General features: G+C 62.4%; 1 protein-coding gene across 1 annotated transcript in view; it reads left to right on the top strand.

Annotated features, from left to right (window-relative positions):
- The window catches only part of MYH7B (myosin, heavy chain 7B, cardiac muscle, beta), a 27844-nt gene extending 26391 nt beyond the window's left edge, over positions 1 to 1453 (top strand). Inside the window, exons 37-41 of the mRNA XM_009998390.1 lie at positions 35 to 205; positions 460 to 564; positions 881 to 976; positions 1096 to 1233; positions 1445 to 1453. Coding sequence (XP_009996692.1) covers positions 35 to 205; positions 460 to 564; positions 881 to 976; positions 1096 to 1233; positions 1445 to 1453 — 519 coding nt within the window. The remainder of the gene's footprint in view (positions 1 to 34; positions 206 to 459; positions 565 to 880; positions 977 to 1095; positions 1234 to 1444) is intronic.
- The last annotated feature ends 418 nt before the right edge of the window (positions 1454 to 1871 follow it).

Raw genomic sequence — 1871 nt, 5'->3', positions numbered from 1 at the left:
TGGTGGTGATGCTGTTCTGCTCTTGGCCTTGCAGGCTGCCATGATGGCAGAGGAGCTGAAGAAGGAGCAGGACACGAGCGCACACCTGGAGAGGATGAAGAAGAACATGGAGCAGACCATCAAGGACCTGCAGATGCGCCTGGATGAAGCAGAGCAGATTGCTCTCAAAGGGGGCAAGAAGCAGATCCAGAAGCTGGAGGCCAGGGTGAGGTGGCAGACCCCAGCTGTGACACCAGGCACTGCCCCAAGCCGTGTGTCACCAGGCTCAGCAGGGCACTGTCCCTGTCCCAGCCAGGCTGTACCCCAGGGGGACCATGGGCAGTGAGGGGCAGTCCCTGAGGAGCTGCCAGCCTGGGGCCAGCTCCTTGCCTTTGCTTGGGATGGCTCAGCCTTGGCTGTGGCTCCTCTGAGCTGGGGCTGGCAGCAGGGAGCTGATCTGGCCTCTGTCCACCCCCCCAGGTGCGGGAGCTGGAGGGAGAGCTGGATGTGGAGCAGAAGAAGATGGCTGAAGCCCAGAAGGGCATTCGCAAGTATGAGCGGAGGATCAAGGAGCTGAGCTACCAGGTACAGCAGCACCGGGGGCAGCTCCAGCCCAGCTCTCCCTGGGCTCACAGCCTCTGCAGCACAGCCCTGGCTTGTTCTGGGTGCTGTGCTGGGACCCACAAGGGCAGGATGGGCTCCTCCCTGTCCCACCATCCACCACCTGCTCAGGGTCTTTTGTCCCTTTGCTGGCACATCCCAAGCGAGGTGCTGGGGGACCAGGGTCAGCGGGATGGGTTGTGTGTGATGGGCCCTGGCACTCTGAGGCTCTTGGGGCAGCAGAGCCTGAGCGAAGGGGGAGTCTGCTGGGGTTCTGCTAAGGGGGCTGGGGCACTTGCAGGCTGAGGAAGACCGGAAGAACCTTGCACGGATGCAGGACCTGATTGACAAGCTGCAGAGCAAGGTCAAGAGCTACAAACGCCAGTTCGAGGAGGCGGTAAGTGCCCGTCCCCTCCCGGTGCTGCCCTTCCTGGGGATGGCTGCGAGGGAAAGTGGCCATGTGGGTGGTGTCCTGGCTGTGCCCCACATGCCCCCTCTTCCCTCACCCCCCCCCAGGAGCAGCAGGCCAACTCCAACCTGGTGAAGTACCGCAAGGTGCAGCACGAGCTGGACGACGCGGAGGAGCGCGCAGACATCGCCGAGACGCAGGTCAACAAGCTGCGCGCCCGCACCAGGGACGTCATCGTGTCCAAGGTGAGTCCACCCACCCTGGGCAGGGGGACACAGGCAAGGCCCCCTGCCAGCCCTGGGGCCAGGGAGCAGCTCTGCAGCCCTTGGCTTCATTCTGCCTGGCACTGCTGTCCTCGGCTGCCCCCGGTGCCAGGCGCTGCGGGGTGGCAGCGCTCCCTGCCTCCACAGCCAGGGGTTCACCCACATTCTTCTGTGTTGTTTCTTTTTTTGCCAGCACGAGTAGTTGGAGCCCACCTGCCAGCCCTGTCCTGCCCCCACCTGCCTGCTGGAGCATGGAGGCAGATGGCTGCAACAGTCACTGCCACCCTTGCACCACCTGAATAAATGTAGATGTGCCAGGACTTGCTCCCTTGTGTCTGTCATGGGGTAACCAGGGCCTTGGCCTCTGCCAGTTGGCATCTTGGGGCCACCTTTCACAGGCAGGAGCAGGGGAGAGGCACAGGCCTCCCCTCTCCTTGAGCCACTGCCCTGGGGTGTTCCAAGCTTCAGGTAGGGTCTGGGTTCCTCATCACTTCCCACCAAAACACTCCATCCCTCTCAGCTACAGGGGCCCAGAGCTGAGACAGAGCTGGGGTGTGAGGGTGGAGGACAGAACAGACCTTTCTGAAATGGTTCCTCCTGGGGAGAACATTAAAAAAAAA

Source organism: Chaetura pelagica, unplaced genomic scaffold (assembly GCF_000747805.2).
Source record: "Chaetura pelagica isolate M959 unplaced genomic scaffold, ChaPel_1.0 scaffold415, whole genome shotgun sequence".
Lineage (NCBI taxonomy): Eukaryota > Metazoa > Chordata > Aves > Apodiformes > Apodidae > Chaetura > Chaetura pelagica.
The sequence above is the reverse complement of the archived record's forward strand: the minus strand, read 5'-3'. Positions and strand labels throughout refer to the sequence as shown.